The sequence below is a fragment of the Hydra vulgaris genome, chromosome 12, assembly GCF_038396675.1.
Source record: "Hydra vulgaris chromosome 12, alternate assembly HydraT2T_AEP".
Classification (NCBI taxonomy): domain Eukaryota; kingdom Metazoa; phylum Cnidaria; class Hydrozoa; order Anthoathecata; family Hydridae; genus Hydra; species Hydra vulgaris.
The window spans coordinates 2,720,001-2,721,569 of record NC_088931.1 but is presented as its reverse complement, the minus strand read 5'-3'; the positions used below and the strand labels follow the sequence as shown (position 1 = coordinate 2,721,569).

Here is a 1,569-nt window from a genome sequence, read left to right as displayed (position 1 = left end):
TTGATTTAAGCCACGCACCGTTTTATTTCTTGATTATATTTTCAAAGGGATATAAAAAAATGCAACGATCAAGAAAGTTTATTTTGTTATTCTTTACAATATTAATTTTAAAAGATCAAAACAACAAAAATATTTACTTTAAGTAAAAATAATGTACTTATACAAATGCCTTATAAATCGCCATATGTAATTTTCTTAAAACGCGTACATTTTTTGGTACCAGGCATACTGTTTACTCATTCAGACACATTTTCTCCAACCAACAGCTGTAAATTCGTTAGGGTTATGGTTGACGACTAAAAACTTTAAGAATAAACGCACAGTAAATGTATATTCAAATCACGGCGATTTATTCTTTTTAAACAAGATGAGAGATCAATTTGAAGTAGAACGAAAATGATCATCATCGATTGTGGAATAAATATGCCCTTCATTGCTTAACCATTCTAAACTATTTCTAAAAACATAATGTCATAAAAAATATTTAATATGCTAAATCAATTTATTTTAAAAGTTGTCTCATTTTAAATTTTAAATAAAAAGATAAGCTTGTACAATAGGTACCAGCGATTACCAACTTTTTAAAGAAATATCAATTGATTTAAGCGGGAGTACCTTTATTCGACCATAAAACTATAACTTACAAAATTTGAAAGTTGCAAGTCCGATTCTTCGATTCTTGTTTAATTAATTTTTTTTACATATAACTCGTCATTAAACATAAACTAGAGTGAGTTATAATTAATGAACTTTTAAAACGAGCGTTGGTATAAAACATTATCACACGTACTTTTATATATAATAAAACATAAATAATTTATTTTATAATTTTTTAGACATGTTTGAGTTCTGAAAAATTGGGTAGTTTTACATAAAAGCCATATAATTAGATGAACTCATGTAAATAAAAGATTTATAGAAAAACATGGTTTTAAATGTTGCAACTTATTTGGGTTTAGATAAAAAAAACAAAATCTGATATTTTTGTTTTTAACGCAAAAAAACAAAACAAAAAACATTCATCTTTTTAGTTTGAAAACTTTGAGTTAATGCAGAAAAAATGAATAAACCGCTGAAAAGTTTTAGCTTTGTTTACGTCTTCTTTATATTAATGACGCATTTTTTTGTAATTCTACAAAAAATTAGTGTTTTTAAAGCGGTTTATCTATGTTGGTATTTCAAACTTATTTTTTAAATAAGATAGCTACTAATTAACTTTAGATTTTTAATTTTTGAGTTTACTCTTTTTTTTCTTTCAAACTTTTTTTTTCTTCATATAAATCTAATCCAGCTTGAAGCGAGCTAATACCAAACATAGTTGGTACCTACTATGCAAGATCTCAAGTACAATGTTTGTACTTTACATCAAATTTACAATAAATGAAAAATCGAGAAACAATTATAGTTTCAAAAAACAAAAAAGTTATAAAAAAAAAGAATAGATATTTAAATTGGCTCGTAAATAAAAAGATAAGTTTATATGCTATCTAAATTACAATTTTTATATGTTAAATCAAGTTTACAATAAAAAACAAGAAACAATAGCATATGATTTCAATAATAAATGAA

At 24.3% G+C, this 1,569-nt stretch overlaps 1 protein-coding gene across 1 annotated transcript in view; it reads right to left on the bottom strand.

The window, feature by feature from the left end:
- Positions 1 to 239: 239 nt before the first annotated feature.
- LOC100214070 (replication protein A 32 kDa subunit) overlaps positions 240 to 1,569 on the bottom strand; it is a 30,232-nt gene continuing 28,902 nt past the window's right edge. Inside the window, exon 8 of the mRNA XM_065811239.1 lies at positions 240 to 457. Coding sequence (XP_065667311.1) covers positions 376 to 457 — 82 coding nt within the window. The 3' untranslated portion in view covers positions 240 to 375. The remainder of the gene's footprint in view (positions 458 to 1,569) is intronic.